At 38.0% G+C, this 22,593-nt stretch overlaps 1 protein-coding gene across 2 annotated transcripts in view; it reads right to left on the bottom strand.

Moving 5' to 3' along the window:
* The window catches only part of LOC109473007 (solute carrier organic anion transporter family member 5A1-like), a 40,185-nt gene extending 17,996 nt beyond the window's left edge, over positions 1 to 22,189 (bottom strand). For both annotated transcript variants that reach the window (XM_019772892.1, XM_019772893.1), the window contains exon 1: positions 21,334 to 22,189. In XM_019772892.1, the coding sequence (XP_019628451.1) occupies positions 21,334 to 22,120 (787 nt within the window). In that variant the 5' untranslated portion in view covers positions 22,121 to 22,189. The remainder of the gene's footprint in view (positions 1 to 21,333) is intronic.
* Positions 22,190 to 22,593: the final 404 nt, after the last annotated feature.

Below are 22,593 nucleotides of genomic sequence, written 5' to 3'. Positions count from 1 at the left end.
CTAACGAGAAGTACTTGACTAGTAGATGTAGATGATTCTAATTTTATCTCCTTTATTATGGATAAGGGAAAATTTTAATAAGACCTTGTTGCAAAAAGAGAATACAGTGACATACATGTAAGGAACTACATCCCACATTATGAGTCTCAAGTGTTGAATTCTCAGTTCTAAATTTGTTTCCAAATGTCAGCATAATCCTTTTCTAAGACAATAACACGCCACACCAAAACCTATCCTAAGCCTATTTAGGGCTAATCGAATGAGAGTTATTGTGCAAGTGCGGAAATTGGCATCTTATCTACAGTATAATCAGACATCTGCACTTTTGTGAGAAGTGGCCTGTAAGCAAATTAATGTAAAACTTAACTTCCTTTTGCTTTATTTGTATCATAGGCTGGTTCTAGCTATTTATGGGTGGTACCCAAAAAACAAAGAGATGCATTACGTAGCTTGTTTGGGGGCTTATTCAAAAAAAGCTTCAAATATGAGAAAAATGTCCCAAGAAATGGTAGTAAATGCAAATATCAGACAAATTTCCTTATCCAGAATATTTTTCTTTCGCCACCCGGAAATTGCATTGGATGCCTTTAAAATTAGTAGCCTGTATAACGTACTGCACCTGCGCGAAACCCATAATGCATAGTGCATATCGGCAGAATGTCTCATATAAGGTTGTATTCGCCCAGATAAGGTTAACACTCCGTCTGTAGTTTCTAAATGTTATGTCGGAAAAGACATCCTCTGCAACAGGCAAATTTCTGATGCAACGTTGACCAAAAAATCCAAGGAAAACAGTGAAAAACCAGGGTTTCGCGCAGGTGCAGTACGTTCTGCCGACCTGTATGCCTATAGGTTAATTGGAGGAAGTTAACATCCAATCTGTAGTTTCCAAATGTTATGTCGGAAAAGATACTGTCTGCAACAGGCAAATGTCTGCTGCAACGTTGACAAAAAAAAACACAAAAACCATAAATTATCTACCAGTGTTTCGCGCAGGCAACATGCTCCTGTATGCCTATAGGTAGCACGTCGGCAAAACATACTGCGCCTGTGCAGAATTCCGATTTTTCACCATTTTCGTTGCATTTTTGGTCAACGTTGCATTAGAATTTTGCTTGTTGCAGACAATATTTTTTCCCACATAACATTTGGAAACTACAGACGGAGTGTTAACCTTATATGCGCAAATATGACCTTATATGAGACATTCTGCCAAAGTGCTATGCACAATACATTACGGGTTTCGCGCAGGTGCAGTACGTTCTGCCAACGTGCTCCTATAGGTTAATTGGCGCAGGTGGGGAGGGGGGCGTATTTCCACCGGAAATGAGTCCACACTTCCCTTCATCAGCTGCAGTTCTGACCCGCAGACTCTTACAGAATATTAAACAACATCTTATCAAGATTCTCTGCGGGTAGCCAAAATTACCTGCGGCTCCTACTTGCAATTACCCCAAATAGGTTGCCTCCTCATTTCTGCTATCTAAATAAGGGTGCCTAGTGTACTTTTAGACTGGGTGAATTGTGTTTAAGAAAACGGAGATTTGAGGAAGCATTTATTATCAGTAACAAGCTTTTCTTTTTTAGAGTCTTTGAAATTTTGCGTCAATTTTGCTTAAATTGATGATCAGGCAACAAAAATTTATATATATTTCAGAAAAAATGAATGACAAAAAGATATAAAACATATTAATAAAATATAAAGCAACAGGCCTAGACATCCTACGTTTGCCCTAAATGCTACGACAAGTACTATTAAGTCAACACACCAGGCTTAACTTTTAATCAAATCACTGCATTGACCCATAAAACAACAGTAACATTTTGGAGTTGATTCAGAACCTAAATATTTTTTTTTGCAACTTAAGTGTGGTCTTACTATGTAAATATCATAAGAAAAGGCATAGATATGAACCTATTAGTATCCCTGTTTATAATTGAAGTCCAGGAATTGAAACACCCCTCTAACACAGACAGAATGGACCAGCCCTGCGCCGTGATTGCGGTACACTGGTTTAATTCTCCTCACAAAAATTACAACTACCCGACCAGACTTGACAAATGTGACTACAACAGACAACGACAAGGGTACAGATTGACTCGCGTTCAATCTATACCCTTCTTATAGCACCACGTAAACCTCAATTCTAATTTGGTTAGGCCGAGGGAAAACAATGTCATGTTTCCTGTTTCAGTCCTGAAAAAATTAGGGTCGGTAGGTAGGGATCATCTTTTTTTTCTTCTTGTTATTATCTAGACTTCAGCGACATCTATATCATCTTTATAGGGGTCCAACTTGTACATGTACAATACAGTTTAACAAAGTAAAACTTGCTTGAAGACACTTCTATTTTCAATGTCAATGTTAGAAAAACAATTGTACAACGTTTTATCACTCAGGTGTCAGATCATGGAGCTAGAAAAGGTTGACTTGCTCGAAAAATTTATGCCCCTTGCAGGCGTCCACCCATAAAAAAGTCTAGTCAGTTTTTTCTCAGGTTGGTAGGGAAACAGGAAACACAACATTTTTTTCTTAGGCATTACTGTGATCTAACACCTTGGTAATGTGCTGTACAGTATTAATGAGATTTTCCCAGCTTGCTGGTATCTTTAACGTGTATTTTTATTGGCACCGATATCGATGGCCTTGGCATGCACATGGTGTAATGTTACATATCATGGCTTGAAATGCTTTTTTTTCTGCTATCACGTGTGCAATATATAGTCGGTCGGGAAACAGGAAACATAACATTTTTTTCCTAGGCCCAACCGAATTAAAATTGGAAATATACGTGTCCTCATGCATCTTTTAGTTTCTTAAACTGTATTGTATAAGTTCAATCACTAGAGATTGCCAAAATCTAATAAAAAAAAGAAAGAAACAAGTAAAATTTGAGATTTTATACCTCCAGGCTTTTTATTGTATATTTTTATATGGGGTTTTAAACAAAGAATTTATCGAGACCGGACACCCCTCTGTGTGAGGGGTCATATACATGGACCAGACCGAGAATAGCTTAAACACGCCAAAGGTCAGCGGTCGCGACCACTTTCAGCTCAAAGGGGTGTTTTGGGGCCACCAAAAGGCACCATTTTCACGCCCGAAAACACATATACAATAAAAACAAAAGAACGTGCATCATCTGCAGCCCAATAGCAAAACATATACCGAGTCTCAAAAGAATCCGTCCACCCAAACTCGAGAAACAGCTGCGAACATGAAAATCTAAATCTCTCACAAAACCCTTCCGCGGAAGGATGTCTCCTCCCCCGGAGGTAAAAAAGATAATCCCTACCTACCGACCCTATTTTTTTCAGGACTGAAACAGGAAACACAACATTTTTTTCCCTAGGCCCTTGGCCGAGTGCAGCTCATGCATACATCAACAGGCTGGGTGCTGTAAGCCAGCTATGATGGGGTTGGGGTTGATCTATCTAGCGTTGCGGGTGTGAGATCTATGTCTGATTCCCGCGCCAAGCTCGCCGCAGGGCGCCGAAATAGGGGAAACATTCGCTGACCTTCCGAGGAGCCAATGTGCGTGACCTTGAGTGACCTAGATTAACCTCCGCACCTTTCTTGTTTACCATAAAAGGAAAATTAATGATATACATGCATTGCTCATTCCTTGACAAAGGCTGGAGTTGTATAGTTGAAACAGGGAAGCCATTTACCTTTGAACTTTTGCTAGATTTAACTGAGAACCAAGACTTTTAGAAGTGACTATCATATGTCCAGAGAGAAAACCTTTTAGTGCACTATTTTCTGCCACTGACTTTAGGCCAATAAAATTCAAATGATTTCCATTTTCACTGAACAGAATAAAATTAGTACTCAGTGGTGTATAAATGTATCTGTAAAAATGTAAATATAGACTCAATTTTTTCTGCTGCTTAATGCTAACGTTGTCATTGCGCTCTATTGAAGTCAAGATTCTTACCGATTCTTTAAGTTTCCTTACAATAGGCTTTTCATTTTATTTTATTTAACATCCCCCAGCGCTCCTAACACCAGTCCCTCCAGGTCTGTACTTAAAATGTCAGACTTAAAATCTTCCATATTTTGCATCTTACAGCTCTCAGGTTTATAGCCTATGAAAACTGGGCACTGGCGATTCTTACATACTAAAGTCCATCATAGCACTAACTGAATGTGTTCTCAGGCATATTACAGCAGGCAAGGCTCACATTTACCTGCAATGCCACTTATCCTAGAATAGCCGGCAGACTTTTATCACCGAATTAGGGAGTCCAGAAGGGCTATAACCTTCCTTCTACTTCCCTCTTCAAACTAGACTGGACACTGGGAGGAATCAATGGTGTCAAAATCACACATATACACCTCCTTACCATCAGTGTAAAAATATCTCCTACATGTATATGCATGTGTCATATCTTGGTCATATATTATTTTTGCATATTAAAGCACATTCTGATACAGTTACTGTTATCTTCTAGTATGATTTAAATTTTTACTTTTAGGTATCATTGTGGTAAATGTTAGGGGGCCCAGACATATTTCCAAGATATTTCATATCATCTCAAGGCCTACCTACCTACTAAATATCAAGACCATCCTTCTCGAGTTATCGTGTTCACACACACACATACACACACACACACAAACACATACATACACACACAGACACACACTTACACACACACACAAACACACAGATACATAATTACATACACACACACACACACACACACACACACACAAACAAACACCACCAAAATCTTCTTGCCAAGCTAATTACATCAAGCTGCTTCAACCTACACATATCATGACAATTCTTCATGAACACAATTACAGCTAAGGCCACACCAATTTAATTTGTTGGTTCTCGGATTTTTTCAGAAAAAATATGAAGCGACAGGGCGAAAAAAAAAAAAATAAAAGCAGGTCTAGGCATCCTATTATAGCCCCAAATGCTACAATATGAGCCATGAAGTCAACACAAAAGGCTGGGTTGAAATTTAAGCATTGAATTTTGAACTTTTAATCAAACCACTGCATTGATAGATGGAAAAACTGTAACAACTAGTCCTAGGAAGAAAAGGACTTTCCTCAACTGTTGAGGGCAAAACATGAGCATTTTTCAGTTGATTCAGAACCAGAATCATATTTTTTTTTTGCAAATCAGAAAAAAACGAAGAGGCGAATCCGAGAACCAACAAATTAAATTGGTGTGGCCTAAGATAGATTTCCCAGCTGTACTGATGGTGTTTGTAGCTAGGGAAGACAAGCTGTGCCGCAGAGATTGGTGACTGCCTCCCAGGCACAGGTGATTATCATAAATATGAGAAAACTCATCCTGCAAAATCATCATTGCTGTCATTACTGTCAAGTGTGCTAAAGGAACACAATTTGAGATAAACTATAATCACACAATTCTGCCAAAAGGTGGAAAGATATTTACAATAATGTTAAAGTGTATCCCTTGCACCATGTATGGATCACACAAAAAGCTGTGGACTGTAATTACAAGTATGACAGTTTTTTATGGATGTTCAAATTTAATCCCTAAACCTGACTCAAACACTAGAAATGGCTATAATAAATAACTGTGCTAAACCACCTCAGGCTGGTCATTAATCATACTAATATCAGCAGGTATATTATGAAAAACATTACTGTAATTCATGATATTTTCACGGTACTTTCATGTTCACTGTTTTCATGGTCACTTCTGTACCGTGAACTTATCATTATGGTTTTATTATTCGCCACGCTACTCGCAATGCTAGATAGATCATTATGGTTTTTTTTATTAAGTTATGAATCATTGTATCATATTTTGCCTTTGGGCCCCTCCCCTTCTTCTGTCACCTTGAAGATTAAGTTATGTGAACACCTCCATTTTTCTCAAACTGTGAAATTTTGCTACCGCGAATACAAAGTGTATTAAAGTATTCCCTCACCAGCAAAACTAACTGACATGGCAAGGTTGACAGTAATAAAAATTTTAATAACAATATTGGAATATTAAACTGCACCAAAGCAGACAAAGTTACAGTGGACTGATCTTTCCTTTCTATTACGTACAACATGACATTGAAGTTTAACCTATCTATTATATTTAACCTTTGGTTGAAGCCTAATTAATTCTTGCCCTTTAATTTCCTGTGTTTGACTTTGAGGCTGGCAGCAAATTTGGGTGATTTTATTAGAATGCTGAGAACACATATATCATATCTGGTCCAACCTTCAACCACACTAAAATTAATATTTTGAACTTTATTGCACGACAATTGCAGAAGATACAAGTTATGGCAGCAAATAATTTAACATACATGTACATGAATGGAACCATAAATTATAGGAGGTTGAAGTAAGAACTAGGTAAAACATTTTATAATGAATGTCCTTGGTTGAAAGTCATTCTAGTATCATGTTGCTTACCATTTTATTATGCCATCCAGAATTTGCCCTCTGCCAGGAAGGTTAATGTTTAATATGGAACGCTTGGTTGGATCAAAGTTTCGGTTGATTTGTACATGGAATATTTTAGTGAAAAAACAAAAACAATTACAGTGGCAGCAAGTTTTAACAATTATTGTTAAAATATAATATGTAGTTGCTTTTTTTTACAATTATAGTTATGGGACATTTCTAAGTATTTACGACTTTCACATTTCTACCATTTTAGCTGTGTGTCTGTATGTTTGAAACATAAAATAGATTATGTTTTTGTATGTCTGTCCTTGGTGCTGAATACCTTCTAATCATTTCAAATTTGCCAACAACTACTCTAACAATTACTCAAACTCGAACAACTTCTATGTTTTGTCTTTTTTATCATGATAATTTGAAATATGGAAAAAAGATCTTGTTATTGTATCTCTGTCCTTGGTGCTGAATGCCTTCCAATGAGGAAAAATTGCCAAGAACTACTCTAACAATTACTCAAACTCAAACAACTCCTTTGTTTTGTCTTTTTATCAACATAATATGAAATACATGTATAAAAAACATTGTTTTTGCATGTCTGTCCTTGGTGCAGAATGCCTTCCAATGTAAAATATGTCAGCAACTACTCTAACAATTACTCAAACTCGAACAACTCCTTTGTTTTGTCTTTTCATCAACATAATATGAAATACGGAAAAAAGATTATGTTCTTGCACGTCCTGTCCTTGGTGCTGAATGCCTTCCAATCATTTCAAATTTGCCAACAACTACTCTAACAATTACTCAAACTCGAACAACTTCTTTGTTTTGTCTTTTTCATTGAACATAGTGTGAAATATGGAAAATATCTTGTTTTTATATGTCTGTCCTTGGTACTGAATGCCTTCCAATCATGATAAATTGTCAACAACTACTCTAACAATTACTCAAACAACTCCTTTGTTTTGTCTTTTCATCAACATAATGTGAAATATGGAAAACAGATCTTGTTTTTTGTATGACTGTCCTTGGTGCTAAAAGCCTTCGATCATGAAAATATGACAACTACTCTAACAATTACTCAAACTTGAACAACTGCTTTGTTTTGTCTTTTAATCAACATAGTGTTTTTGTATGTCTGTCCTTGGTGCTGAATGCCTTCTAATCATGAAAAATATGTCAGTAACAATATGAAAAATACTCAATTCCTATGTATTGTCTTTTCATCAACATAATATAAAATTTGAAACTAAAATATAGAATAGTTTTCATGGTGTTCATGAAAATAGTTAGCCTGGGTACCATCCGGATTTTTGCTCCGCAATGCTAAAAAAAAAATCAAGATCAATCAAAAAGTGATTTTTTTCGAGCGTTGCGGAGCGAAAATCCGGATAGTACCCAGGCTTAAAAAAAGGTGACCTGATATTGAAAACAAATTTTGGTCTCTGCAGGGCCGAGGAGTCGGTAAATGGGTCATCGGAGTTCTATTGGACATCAGCAGGAGCATAAACCAGTCTCTAATTATGGCAAAACGAGTCGGAATTCTGCATAGCAACAGTGGAGGGAGGGACAGTCATCAATTATACTGGTCAACAGTGTCCATGGGGCTTTCCTTACGAAAAAAAACAAGAATTCTGAGATCTCAGACCTCCATAAAATATTTAGATCTAGAATGCAAACTGGTATACTTATGTGGATTTTATTTGCTGCATTGAATGTTATTACCACCCAAGAAGTACAAAAGAAATACCAGGTATTGGCATTGGTTTCTAGAATTCTGAACAGTTTTTGGTGTGATCCTCAATTCTGAGTGATGAAGGTAAAATTTGTCTGGTGCAGGCTATTTTCAATGTTACCCGCACTGGTGCAGGTACATGTATACAGAAAAGTATTTCAAGCCTGCATTGAATGCTTAAAATTTGTCTGGTGCAGGTAATTTTCAATGTTACCTACACTAGTACAGGTATGCAGAAAAAAAGGATTTCCAGTCCTGCATTGAATGCTAAAAATTTGTCTGGTAAATGTAATTTTTAATGTTAGCTGCACTGGTACGTACAGGTATGCAGAAAAAAAGGATTTCCAGTCCTGCATTGAATGCTTAGGCTGCAGGGACTTGCTGCTACAGGCACGAACTCACGACTTACAAACGTGATTATAAGAAGATAAGGTAAATAAGAACCACAAGGTAAAATTTGTCTGGTGCAGATACTTTTCAATGTTACACGCACTAGTACAGGTATGCAGAAAAAAAGGATTTCCAGTCCTGCATTGAATGCTTAGGCTGCAGGGACTTGCTGCTACAGGCACGAACTCACGACTTACAAACGTGATTATAAGAAGATATAAGAACCACAAGGTAAAATTTGTCTGGTGCAGATACTTTTCAATGTTACACGCTCTGGTGCAGGTATGCAGTAAAAAGCATTTTCTGAGCCCTATACCATTGAATGCTTAGGCAGAGCCTTGCTGAACTCACGACTTAGAAACGTGATTATAAGAACCACAGGATGTTCCCACTCATAGTCTATCATTAGCCGTCCTTAGTCGAGCACACCAACTCAATTTCCTATACCTCATTTCCTGGCACGTCAGCGCGACAGGAATTTTGGATAACCGGTAATTTCAATCTCAAACTGCCCATCCGTGAAATATCAAAGGTAATATAGAGTCAGGATATTGGCCCTCAGGAATTGGAGGCAAATGAATGGTGCGTTTTGGAAAATGAATACAGTTTGTTTTGTACAACTACAAGTAAAAGTATGATGATGAATGCTTCTTTAGGCACACAAAGACGTTTGGATCTTGAATGATCTACATTTTTAATAAAACCATTTTGCCAAGGAGGTTATGTTTTTAGTTTTGTTTGTGTGTGTGTGTGTGTGTGTGTGTGTGTGTGTGACATTGTAAATTGATAAGACTTGGAGGCAGCTTGTTTACATATAATTTTTCTATCATTAACAATTGATGATATACCATTATGACTGTTCATTTACTTAAATTTGAAGGATTTGAGTGATTTGTGATTTGATTCTTCAACTGAATTTTCTTCACTAGTATCAAAACGGTATTCTGTTTACCTTCAAATTTCACCTTTAAAGCAAGCCTTTAATTCAGCTAAAGAGACTACCCGTAGCCAAAATTGATAAAAATAAAGAAAGAAAATTAATCCGTAAGTATCAGTTTTATATAAGCACCTGCGCAGCAATAACAAGTTTGCTGACCAAAGATCACCTGAATGTGTAGATAAATAATTAACCAGCTGAGTGAGAGTAACACCAGATCTGGAGTCATTATGACAAGATAAATCAGAAACCAGAGCCGTGATGAGAGATCGTGTTCATACTCAGCTCACCTGAGATGTGTATTAATCATTGATGGCTGAAAATGATACAGTAATAATGTGTTCCTCTGTATCTGGGGAGTGATAGATTTAGTACTCTCCAAGCAGAGGTTGATGGGGGAAGATGGTTCAACTTGGTTACCTTTTTATACTAAATTATAGATGGTCCATTTTTTTTTTCGCTATCCCCACCAACCTTGCTGGGTTGCACATGGACCCTCTCTGGCCAATGGATACTGCCTGGCCAATTTGATACTGTCTTTTTGCCACCTTAGCTACATTTTGTAGGATCTGCTTGGAGATTAAGAGTTAGGGCAACATCACTCAGTGAAAAACGTTGGTCAAGACTGGACAAAAGTAGAAGTCCTTACAAAGAAATAGACAGAATGAAGTTAATGTTAACTCTTGGGTATGTTGGTTTCAAGATGAAACTCACTTTAAAATTTGTCTTTCATCCATAATATCATTATTATTTCAAAACTAGGACATTCAGTGCTGTTTTTGTTTATTCAGATTTTAAAACTTAGTACCAGTAATACTTTAATGTGTTATCAACAATTTGTGAAATGACACATATACATTTTTCCTTATTCTATGACAAATTCAGTATAGTTTGATGTTGTTTACAAGATCCTAATGGAGTGAATTGCATCATCTATATCAGGCCACACTCATGTGAAGTCAGGAAGTTGAGATATATATGGCAGTAATTTTGGCCAAGACTGCAGTAAACAAGTTTGAAAAATGTCCATCTCAGCAACTCAACAGCTTCAACAATGGCCTGTGAGTCATTTTTGTGAAAAAAATTGAATGCAGATACAAGCTGGCTGATAGTGATTGAGGTGTTCAAGAATTCATTCTTTCCTAGAACTATTGCAGAGTGGAACTCACTGTCACCAAGTACAGTAGGTGCATTGTCATTAGATACCTTTAAACAAAGTCTAGAGCTAGAAGTTCAAGGGTAAGGTGTAACAACTCGATCGGTGTAATATAGCCAACTGCCGCCGCGTCGCGTGCCTGTGAAGCTGGTGTGTTATGCCGAAAGGCGGTTATACTGGCTATACAGATACAGAACATGTAAGTGGTGATATAATGCGACAGTTGAAAATGGCAACTTAATAATGCCAGGCCCCATAGGATATGACTCACAACACAGTTCTATTGGATATAGGTAATAGCACAACGTGCTAGCATGGACACAGTGCTCTAGCCAACCTTTTTCGGCATCTCAATTTTGTTTGGGGGGGGGTCCAAATTTTGAAATCCTGACCCTCTGAAATGCTGTTTGCTGCATTTTGTGCCCAGGGAAATTTTGCTGGTACACCAAGTTTAGTTTATTGAAATATCTAAAGTTGAATACATTTACATGACAATTTTTTTCTGTCAACGATGACAGATTGGGCAAAATTTTGTCTGTCACCAGTGACAAAATTCTGTCAAATTACAGAAAGATGTGCACTGACTCATATATAAAACACTACATGTACATGTTAAGCGGCTTGAGTACAAGTACAATGTATTTGCAGAAAACCTTCCTGAATTGCAGCTGCAATTTCTGACAACTTGCACATTGCATAGCAGAAAGAAAGCATTTCAAATTATATTAGCCATGATATGTAACATTACACCATGTGCATGCCAGGGCCATCGATATCATTGTCAATAAAAATACACGTTAAAGATACCAGCAAGCTGGGAAAATCTCATTAATATTGTACAGCACATTACTGAGGAGGTGTTAGATCACAGTAGGGCCTAGGGGAAAAAATGTTGTGTTTCCTGTTTCACTTTCAGTCTTGAAATAAATGGGGTTGGTAGGTTTAGGAATTATCTTTTTTTTTTCCTTTCTTTCTTTTATTAGACTTTGGCAATCTCAAGTGATCCAACTTGTGATCCAACATGATCCAACTTATACAACACAGTTTAACAAAGTAAAAAAACGTGCATGAGGACACTTATACTTTCAATGTCAATGCTGGAAATGAATGAATGAATGACTTTATTTCAGGAAAAAACCCATAGTAACAGACAGGACCACATAGACACTAAACACACAACAATCTATATACATTTTTAAAATACGTGTTCCTGAATTGGCAGTCTGATCTCAAAAGGCAGCATATAATGCTATTGTTGGTGGCATATATTCTATTGATGAAAGCATAACACAATTTCCTGCGTCTAGCATCGGAAAACAGATAGTAAAACATTTTATCACTCAGGTGTCAGATCATGGAGTTAGAAAAGGTTGATCAGCTTGAAAAATTTATTTATTTTATGTCCCTTGCAGGGGTCCACCCCAAAAAAAGTCTAGGGTTGCCAGTTTTTCTAGGGTCGGTCGGGAAACAGGAAACACTACATTATTTTCCCTATGCCTAAGCGGGAAGCTGTTATCTGCACATCATCATCGGCTGCCAGAGTTCTCCACATACGGGCACGACGCTTCGTTAATTTGTCCTGAGTTTTATGCCTTTAACGACCCAAACTTAGATGTTATTACAGATGCATTAAAAATACATGGCACAAGGCTGTCTGTGCAGGTATGGGAATGTGGTCTTACCGAGATTAAAGAATTTGCTGAAAAAATTCTAATGTCCTTCTATTATGACTGGTGAATTTGATTCCTTTTTTACTTTGGTTGCTATGGGGAAGATACCATTATACACACTGAGGGGTGCGAATTTTGTCAGTGTAAACTTATTCTAGTAAGCAGTTTTGTTTATTTCTCTGTTGTCATTTTGCGTTTTGAATGCTATCAATTTTCTTTTCAAATTCCTTTCCCATTTGTTCACCTACTAACAACCCTTCTTGCTCCATACCTTAAAAAAACTTCAAATATGACCTCTGCGGTGCATAAAAATGATTTTTTTCAGTGTAAACTTATTATATATACTATAAGCAGTTTGGAGTTTTTTCGTTGTCATTTTGCTTTTTGAGTGCCATCAATTTTCTTTGCAAATTCCTTTTTCCATTTGTTCACATACTAACAATCGATTGCTCCATACCTTAAAAAAACTTCAAATACGACCCCTGCCGCTGGGGTACCCTATCTATGAATCTGAATACATCACACAGTTTATAACTTCATAACGACAGCTTGCCACTTGCAGCGAGGCTCTCGCAAAGACGTGTCACGTACAGCACGTAATCCCGTAATACTTCCACCGTTCCCTCATCTTACCTGGTATCAAATGTGACCCAGCAGGCACTGATTCAAAGTCAAAATGCAACCATGGCCAATATGTAGATTTAATACCAGTGTTCTTCTAGCCGGCCTAAAATTTTGTTCTGTCATGTCAATTTTGTTTGACGTAATATCATGTCAAACACCGAAGGGGCATCCTAGAGGCATACAGGACGTATGCCATGTATTTTGAAATCTTGGCCCTCTGAAATGCTATTTCCTACATTTTGAGTGGCAAATTTTGCTTGTAGACTAAGCTTAGTTTAATGACATCTCTTTCTATTAATCTTTAAACACAGATGTGTACTGTGTTTTTATAAAAAAAAAATTCCTTGCATTACAATTCATTTTATTCTATCTAAAATCCAGTCCTGCGGTCTAATGTTGAAAAACTGACATTTAAAAGGCTCCATTTAAAACCACCGCAGCGCATACATGGGGATTGCAGTATTTGTCTGCCCTAAGCTTTTCTTCTTACCCTTTTCTAGGAAAAGCAAAGTCCAGGCTATATATCATGTGTAAGTATAAGATATCTGCCCTTCAGCGCAATGCACCAGCTTTGCAAGCTACAAAGGATACAGGATTGGCTGGTTATAAACGTCTAGTAAATGTGCATGGAATAACTAAATGTCATGCTTGATTCGAATGTCACGCTTGGTTTGAAATGATGACCCAAAAATACATTCATGATTTTAACACGGGCAACAAATATTTTTCGTAAGATGCTTAGAACACTTAATGCAAAACCACCCTGATGTATAATGTGAATTTATGGTGTGCTTTTGTTAAACGTTTGGCCAGACACATTCCCCAAGGGATTTTAGCGCCTGAAAGCTTCTTTGAATTTTCAAGCAAGCTGTGATAGAACCAACCACCAACTAGGACCTTAGAATAAGTTAGATGCTGCCTCTTCCGTAACACAACAGCAGAATTTTGGTGGGTGGACGAATTTCAACTACCCCAAAACACTTCAAAGATTATCCACTCAACCGAGACGGGGGGCGCCACAGACTTTCCGCAACCTATGACCCACTGCTTACGGAGTCACGTGTGTTATCTGTGTGACATCATGGAAGCGGTGGATTGCTCATTCTTTGACAAAGACTGCAGTTGTACAGTCTAAAATTTGAGTCCAATTTCTTGTGTTGGAAATTCCAGTTCAAACTTGTTTCATAATATATCCCCAAACACGTTCAGTTTGTGATCCTACTACATACAATATACATGACCGGGCCCTGAGTAATTTCTTTATTTAACCCTCCCCAATCAGACCGTGATTGCCTGTAGTGTAAATTATGAGGAGATAAAGATACGGATTACTCCAAACCCTTGATCAGTATTCACCTCGCCTCTTCCTATTCCAGGTGTTTGTGTCAAATGTCTTCCTGGGTGCTTCGACGGAAATAAGTTCCATCCGCACATGATCCTATTGGCTAAAAATAACCCGGTAATGGGTCGTTGACTGGTACCAGGAATATTGGAAACCCTCTCTGCATGCGGCTTCAAGTTTTTGACTCCACAACAAGAGGATGTGCATTTTGTACTTCAAACGCAGTTCCGTACTTCAAGTTAATAATAATGCTTGAGGCTAAGTATAACTTTGAATACTTCCTAATTATTTCCTGCCTATATGATTTGAGGCTCACAAAGAAAATCTATGGTTAACAAATAATATGCTTTCTTTTTCCTACACCAAATATAGTTCCATGAGCATCTCCATTTTTTTCATACCGGAAACTTTTGCTACTAAGTTTTGAGCCTAAATATAACTTTAAATACTCCCTAATTATTTCCTGACTATATGATTTGAGGCTCGCAAAGAAAATCTATGGTTAACAAATAATTTGCTTTCTTTCTTCGGCACCTGCTGCCACCGTGAGCATATTGTTCCGTACTTAAAGATATAAGCTCGAGCCTAAATATAACTATATTAAATACTTCCTAATTATTTCCTGGCTATATGATTTGACACATTTTGAGGCTCGCAAAAATCTATGGCTAACAAATAATTTGCTGACTTTCTTTTTTCATTCCTTCAGCATATAGTTCTGTGATAGTGTGAACATCTCCATATTTCTCATAGTCATACCGCGAACTTTTGCTACAGTGAACATAAAGTGATTTCCAGTAGCAGGAAGAATGTATATACAGGGATATACAGAATTCCTCCTTGTACAGTACTGCCTGTCAGGGTGCCATTTTGATTGATGTGGGTTGATATCATGACCCAATATATTGTCTTTCAATTGCACCTTCCATTGATTCCCAATCCCCCATGCAGACCCCATGCGTTCCCCACAAACCCCATGGTGAACCGTGATGAACCATCTGTCTGCTTGTAATGTATGAGGTTATCCTCAGATTAAACTAAAGGCATCCAGTGCAGTTTTCAAGGCTTGGAAACTAGTCAATATTATAGTCACTTACATGTACATATAGTTGGTGCCACTAAACACTAAAATGCAACAACATCAATTCCAACGTCCGGATTCTGTATTCGAATTTTTGAAAGGGGCACACGCGGTTAGGGAGAAACGCGTTCGAACCGTTTTATGGAAGCCATGGAAGCGTTTGATAACGGGTTCCAGACCGGGCCGTACCGTAAAGTATGGCCCAGTCCGGAACCCGTTATCGAACGTTATCGCGGCCCGGGTATGATATAACTACATATATACTGAGTTGAAACAACACTATCCCAATGTGTATCAACATTCATGGAGCAAACATGCCAAAAATTCTGACGGTTACTGGAAGGACCTGGATTGATTTTTAAGGTACCACCTAGAAAATAAAGGACTAACATATGGAAAGAGATGTCATTTTAAGAAACTTAGTCTAGGCAGAGGTCTTATACTTGAACCTAACATATTACCTTCAAGTTGACTTTGCTTTTCCTAGAAAAGGGTAAGAATAAAAGCTCAGGAGACGCAATTAATTACTACAATGAAAAATTGCAGTTGGCAGATTTCCTAATCTGTCAATTCTTTTGACTTAGATGACTACAGAGATTGTTGCCTGATAATCATTACTACAGTGCCTTGAGGCACATACCCTTTATTACTTGCATAGCTAAGACATATATTTATCTGAGTTCTTCCACATGGAGCAGGTTCACACTCCCCCGGAGGCCTTGCTGGCAAAATTGAAAGCGCTTCTACCAAGACTAAAATATATATGCTGGGCTGGGGAATACACTGACAGCGCAGGGCTCAAAATACTTTTTTCTGTCCAGAATAAAAATTACCGGCAACAGACAAATTTTACCCGCACTCACTCACTCACTGTCTGGTTTATCGTTTCAATGTTATTCCCGTCTTCCAAGGGTTAGACGTGCTTGCACTGTAATACTGAGGCTTGATGGCAGCCCGCCACTTGCCTCTATCCTCAACACTCAGAATTTAGGAAGAATAGTAGAACATATACTGTTCAGAAACCATTTTTTTGTTGGTAACAGTCAATGCAGCAAAATGGACAAGTAACTGTTGCAGTTAGGTGCAGGAATTCGAAATACTGTATAACGCGTTTCAGGCTCTAAATCTTAGGTTTTGCACGGAAAAAAACGTCCAAAATTACATTATACGTATAATGTGCGGATTTTTTTTTTAAAGGTCGGGAGTATTTTTCTTGCACTTCTAACACCTCAGAGGGACGTTAGGAATGCAAGAAAATTATTTCCGACCATTTAGTACCTGCACTAGACTGCATATGCATGTAGTACCGGTGCTTCCAGCCCTGACACTAGTGACAGGCAAAGGGTGATGTACATTTGTACATGTACATGGGTGTACAGAGAGCCATAGTGAGAATGAAAGCCATTCCAGCATGTTGACAGTAGGTCCTGGGGTCAGCAGTAACATGGCAGGAATGTAGCACACAAACACTTGGCTGTAACTCAGAGTAAAGTACGCAGGACTGTCAACATGGCAGCTTACATAACGTCTGACAGCCAGAGTAAAGAGACTCTTTTTACACAACCAAGTGTTTTAATCACAGCCGACATTTTGGTGACCGTCTGTCACCTTCCTCAGAGCAATTCTGACTGGTTCACATTGCAATGCAGCATAGATGCATTCTGCAACATATAATATTTACATATCTACACATATACCTGGTTACAGGGAACTGTGTCAATATGCAGTGCAATCTGCAACTTGGTTGTGTAAAAAGAGTCTCTTTACTAACTTACCAACCTGATGAAACTATTCACAAATGTATGACAGCCAGTTTTGGGTGTGTTTGTCTGTGTGTCTGTGTGTGTTTGTTTGTTTGTTTGTCTGTGTGTTTGTTCGAGAACTGTTTGTAGATACATGTATCTGAATGTAGTAGAGAGGTAGGAAGAAAATGGTTTCTGCAGATTGACCTTAGGGTCAAGTTGTAGAGAAGTGATGCAAGTCACCCACTTATGGCTTGTTCACAACAAGGTTTAAATTTCTGTCCTACCAAACCAGTTAAAAGTATGGTATGACAGACCTCTCTCACTTTTTGGTTGTGACAATGAACTTTTAAAAACCTATATCTTAAAATGATCTTATAGAGTAATTTATATGAATTGGATGTTATTTTCCAATTGTATGGGCACATTTTGTCACACTGTTTAAGTACTTGATGTACATGTACATGCAAAATGGCTGTTTTTGTGTATCCAATATTTATCAATTTAGATGATAAATGATCAAAATATCAAGACTTAATATGATAGTTACATATGATAAAATGTTAGCACTTGAACGATGAATTGGGTAGATTATATTTATTCAATTATCAGTTCCAGTCTAATTCAGTGCAATTGCATGATACATGACATTTGTACAATTTATGAGATGGAAATCATATAATAACCAATCAGTACTTACCCTCATCAGCACAATAAGTCTGGCTACCAAGGTTAATTGGAAGTTATGTATTAGTAAGAATGAGAACAATGGATATGAGATTAATAATTCCTTATCAGATGAGAGAACTTAAACTGTGTCATAAGTCAGGATCTTGTACCACTGGATTATGGAATTATGCGATTCAGTTGAACAAAAGATTTAATTAATCAAAAACAGTTAAGTTTTATTCCCTGGAAATTGTTAATGTAAAGGCATCCAATGTAATTTCAGGGCAGCAAAACAAAAAAATATTTAGGATAATGAAATCTGTCTGGTATTCAAATTTCAGGGCTAGAAATACTGGGTGCATGTGCACCTTAGTGCACATAAATTTGGAGCTGTGCACCGGCCCAATTTTTTTCTGTGGGTGCACCAGTGTACCCAAATATTTTCATAGGTTTACATATGTAAAGATGTTAAATGTATAGTAGTATACTGCATATCCTAAAACATACAAGTGTAAGAAAGATAATAAAGATAATTTTCATAGTACTTTTCTTAAGAAATGAAACATAATTTAGTTTTCTATTTATCTTATATGGTGCACCTGAAATATTTTTTGTGCACCAGCTATTTCCAAAACTGAATTTTGAGCCTGCAAAGGGATGGTTTTATAATGGTGGCTTATTTTTTTATTTATTTTATTCACATGGATTTTTGAGCATTGGATAGGAAGCTCTTGTTGTGCTTATGTAAATCCGCTGCTCATAAAACATAATACAAATGTAAACATAAAGATGACATAAAGTATAGCATTAACATAAAATGAAAGTGGCTGGCGCACCAATACCTAGCATAACATTATTGAGATTGGTCAAATCTTCCAGAGTGGTGGATATAGTTAAACACAATATCAAAGATACGGCAGTTGGTAGGGTAAGGGAGGCTGGGGCTACCTGTAAGAAGTAAAGTACATAATGTGGCGTCATTTACGTTGAGTGGGTCGGAAGGAAGGCTTATTAATGTGACAGTTAACATTCCGATGTGGCGTGGTTCCCAACAGTGTCCTGACCAGCCAGGCTGTCAGCTGTAATCTCGTCTTGAGTGGTGCGTGATATCAGACATGCAGGGGGAAATTGGGTTAGCGGACTGCAGAAATCGGAGGCAAATTAGGGGACAACCGGCCCTGGCCAGAAAACTGAAGATTACGACAAATCAAATCAGAAAGCACTGCGGTAACACACAACTAGAACTTTGCTGAACAGTTGGTATCACTGTCAGAAAAGAAGAGAATATGGTTACCGAATTCATGTAGCTAAAAAGTAAAAAGCTGGCTTTCTTCATACATTTCTGTGTATGTGTACATACGTGTGTCTGTGTGTGTGTGTGTGTGTGTGTGTGTGTATGTCTGTGTGTGTACATGCATGTGTGTGTGTGTGTGTATACGTGTGTGTGTGTGTGTGCGCGTCTGTATGTGTGTGCGTGTGTGTGTGTTACTGTGTACATGTATGTGTCATTGTATGTATACTATGTATATATGTGCGTGTATGTATCACTCCATTCCAGAACACAGTAAATTCCCATATACATGTATTATGAGTCCGAACAACCATATATTATTCGGGAAAAAATAGCTGTTACAGAAATAGATTGCCAAATTAAGCACATAATTATTTAATATCCCCTTTTTCTTTCCTTTGCCTTAATACAATAACTACACGAATACAGAACTCATTTTATCTTATCATTTTTCTTCATTTCGCTTCCCATCTATAATGTGGGTAAAATATTGATGTATAAACTATAAATGTGATAGGGATACATAATGTCCTCTTTGCAACAAAATAAAGGCTGAGTATCGATCACACTGCCCCATTGCACCTCGCTAAAACATCTATGTTACACTGTAATGTGTTTCCAATATTCTGGAACAATAGTTCACACACACTAAAATGTAACAAGGTAACTTGAAGTCATTTACACATTGTGAGCATTTGATACCGTATAAATCTTGTGGTTATGGATCTAATTATGGAGTTGTTATAAGCTGTCAAGTGAGTTATATCTTAATAATAATTTCTGATAGCAGCTGTGTCTGTGTGGGATAAAATGCTGAGAGATTTAATAACACTATATATATATAACTCTTATGAGGGATTGGACTTCAGAAAGCATATTGCAAAGCAGAAAACTCTTAGTTACATTGCTGTAACAACATACTATAGTAAGCAAGAAATCAAAGATTTCATACCTCTATGACATAATTAGTTGTGATATTCTGTGCAAATTTTCCCACAGGCTCACATAATACTGTTTTATGCATGTTTATATTCTTATTACATAAATTAAAGATTGATATTTGTGCTATGTAAGCTATTGAATTTCTTCATGTCAGTCCAATAACTCCAATTTCATACCTCCATGAAATATGGGCTTGATATGTAAATGTAAATTTCTTCTTTAATTGCCATAGGTTACATACATTACATGTATGAAAGTACTATAATGTAAAACACTGTAAATATAGAATTTCCTCATTAATTATGCAAATAAAATCCTCATTTGCATAATTTGCATTTAATTATGTACATCTCTCTTTCAGCTACCTACCTACCAAAAATGACGAAAATATGTTGTTCCTATCTGGACTTATTGGCTTTTAAACATTTCGCCAGAAAGTGCCCTGCAGTTCCAGAACAAGCTGCTAGGAGGACCAAACCCACACCACTTATTCCTGACAGGAAAATCTGTCACCAAAAATTCAAGACCATAGCATGTTCAGGACAAAAGATACAAAAACCAGAAGTTCTGCTGCAGTACCAAGGTCATCCACCAGGAGGCCCATATTTCACCTTGACCTTCGACTTCCTAAGACTTACCAGCATACCAAATATCATCACAATCCATAAAGGCGTCATGAAGTTATGCTGACTACAAATGTGCAGAAACACAAACACACAGACAGACACACACACACACACACACACACACAGACAGAAGCGCCAAAAACAATAACTCCATTTTTGATGGAGGTAAAAATAAATCTTGCAGCAGAAGATCAGTCTTGCTGACCCCGTTTAAAGTGGGACTGGGCAGGTTAATTAGGCTGGTTCTCTGAAACCACTGGGAGTGAGACTTAAGCTAGATACACGGGAAGATACAGGTAGTGGCAGAATCTTCAATTCTCAGAATTTTGTTACTCTGTAAAGGAAGTCAATGACCTCTGTAATGGAGTATTGTATAGTATAATACAAACTGCTAACTATTAGGTAATGTAATGTAATGTAACATCCTATCTTTATCTCATTGGCTGTTGTGTGTGTGTGTGTTAATAAAAATTGGTTTTCTCCAAGCAAATGTTGGTTTATATGGTTTTAATTATTGGTTTTAATGCTCCTTGTTTATTCGTTTACAAACACACATCCATCCGTCCATCCATCCATCCATCCATCCATCCATCCATCCTTCCATCCATCCATCCATCCATCCAATCATCCATCCATCCATCCATCCATCCATCCATCTACATACTAGTATATAAATTGTAATAACAGGTTAGATACATACAGTAATTGTTTTTTTATACAATAACACATAAACTTACCTAGATATATAGAAGCCTGGCTCTTCTTCACGTTGTCATCGATGTAGGTCGTACCAAGTGTGTAGATGGGGGTGGAGCCCACGCCAATCAGAATCTGCGCCCCCATAAACAGGAACATGAAGATGGAATCTCCCGACTTGGACATGCAGTCGGCGTTATTCCCGTTATTTGTCGTGTTCTTACACAGGTTACTGTCTTCTGTTCTGTTTTTCAGATCGCGTGCTTCCCAGTCGTATTTCCCGGCCAGATAGTGGGGCAGCGTGAAGAGAGCAGCACCAAGAGCCAACAGGAACGCACCGCAGCCAATCCACTTCGGTCTGTGGCCCAGTCCGCCGAAGTAACTGATAAAAACCACGACCAGCAGGCTCCCGATTTCGTAACTGCTCACGATGAGCCCCGACTGGCTGCTGTGGAGTTCGAACCGTTTCTCGATGGTGGTGATGACGCTACTGAGGTAGCCCGAGACCAGCATGCTTTGCACCAACGTCAGCAGGCTTATCGCTATGACGACGCACTTCCCGTGCGTGAACTTCTGCAGCCAAGATGGCGTCCAGCACCGGTAGCCGCAAAGCTCCTCCATTTCTGTCCTGTGAGCGTCTTTCTCGCCCGGAACGCAGCACGGGCAAACGTCTCTCCCGCCTTTCTCCTCCTCCTCCTCCGCTTTCAGGTGTTCGATCATCATCCATCGCTCGGCGACCGCATCCGCCTGTTCCTTCTCCTTCTCCATCTTGCTGCACGTGCCCTTTGGCTCTTGACCTTTGACCACGAAGACTGGATCCCCCTCCATGTACTTTTTGGGTCGCTTTTTTAGTTTGTCACCTCATAATATTGCAGATGTACACACAACAAGGACGCACCTGTAGGAAAAGAAGTTCAACTGTTACTATAACTTAAGAAACTGTCAGTTTTGAAGACTGATCAGCATGGTATGTACTATGTGAATTAAGATGTAGCTGCTTTGCATTTCAAACTTTTTTTCTGGAATTTTGTGGTCGAACAAAGGCTTTTACCCAATACCACAGAAATCACCCATGACTGCAGCTCATAAGTCCACTGTTTTTCTTTTGAAGACAATCAAGCATCACAAGTTCTTACCTGAGCTCTTTCTTTATGTAACACTTCTTGCGCAACAAAAAAACATACCAAAGATTTTTAATGCTATAGCTTTAAAAAGCAGCAGTAAATAAAATTGACCACCTCTAGAACAGCTGTGCAAGCAAAACTAAAAGCTTGCAGAACAATAGCCTGGCCTTCAGTTCT

This window comes from Branchiostoma belcheri, unplaced genomic scaffold, assembly GCF_001625305.1.
Source record: "Branchiostoma belcheri isolate BF01 breed outbred unplaced genomic scaffold, Haploidv18h27 scaffold29, whole genome shotgun sequence".
NCBI lineage: Eukaryota > Metazoa > Chordata > Leptocardii > Amphioxiformes > Branchiostomatidae > Branchiostoma > Branchiostoma belcheri.
The sequence above is the reverse complement of the archived record's forward strand: the minus strand, read 5'-3'. Positions and strand labels throughout refer to the sequence as shown.